The 388-nt window shown below is 54.4% G+C and overlaps 1 protein-coding gene across 1 annotated transcript in view; it reads right to left on the bottom strand.

The window, feature by feature from the left end:
- Positions 1-223: 223 nt before the first annotated feature.
- Positions 224-388, bottom strand: part of PHALS_05997 (dna-directed rna polymerase ii subunit rpb1) — a gene marked incomplete at both ends in the record, with an annotated part of 5297 nt that continues 5132 nt past the window's right edge. Inside the window, one exon of the mRNA XM_024723333.1 lies at positions 224-388. This exon is cut by the window's right edge and continues 4781 nt beyond it. Within this exon, the coding sequence (XP_024574321.1) occupies positions 224-388 (165 nt within the window).

Here is a 388-nt window from a genome sequence, read left to right as displayed (position 1 = left end):
CGGGAGAGTACCATCGTCTTTGCTACCAGAAGACGACCACGAAGCGTGCGCGCACGCCAATACCACGCCTTGAAGCCATCGTAGAAGCGTTGGTCGAGAAACTCAATGATCGCGTCGTCGACCGAAGCCTGTCTGAACGGGATGCCGAGATACTTGACTGTCTCCGTGCGGTCAAGCACATTAACGCCATCAAGCATGGGGCAGTCTTGGTTCCGATTAAACGTCAACAGTACCAACTTGAACAAGTTGAGCTTCGCGCCGGAGTTTCTGCAGTAGTCCTCCACGATCTCAGTTGCGCCTGCCGGTTCGCGACCGAACTCGCAAACAGAGTCGAGTCATCTGCAAAGAACACGCTTGTGGACGTGTGGTCTGCGTTCAGACACACATA

Source organism: Plasmopara halstedii (assembly GCF_900000015.1).
Source record: "Plasmopara halstedii genome assembly, contig: Scaffold_292, whole genome shotgun sequence".
NCBI lineage: Eukaryota > Oomycota > Peronosporomycetes > Peronosporales > Peronosporaceae > Plasmopara > Plasmopara halstedii.
The sequence above is the reverse complement of the archived record's forward strand: the minus strand, read 5'-3'. Positions and strand labels throughout refer to the sequence as shown.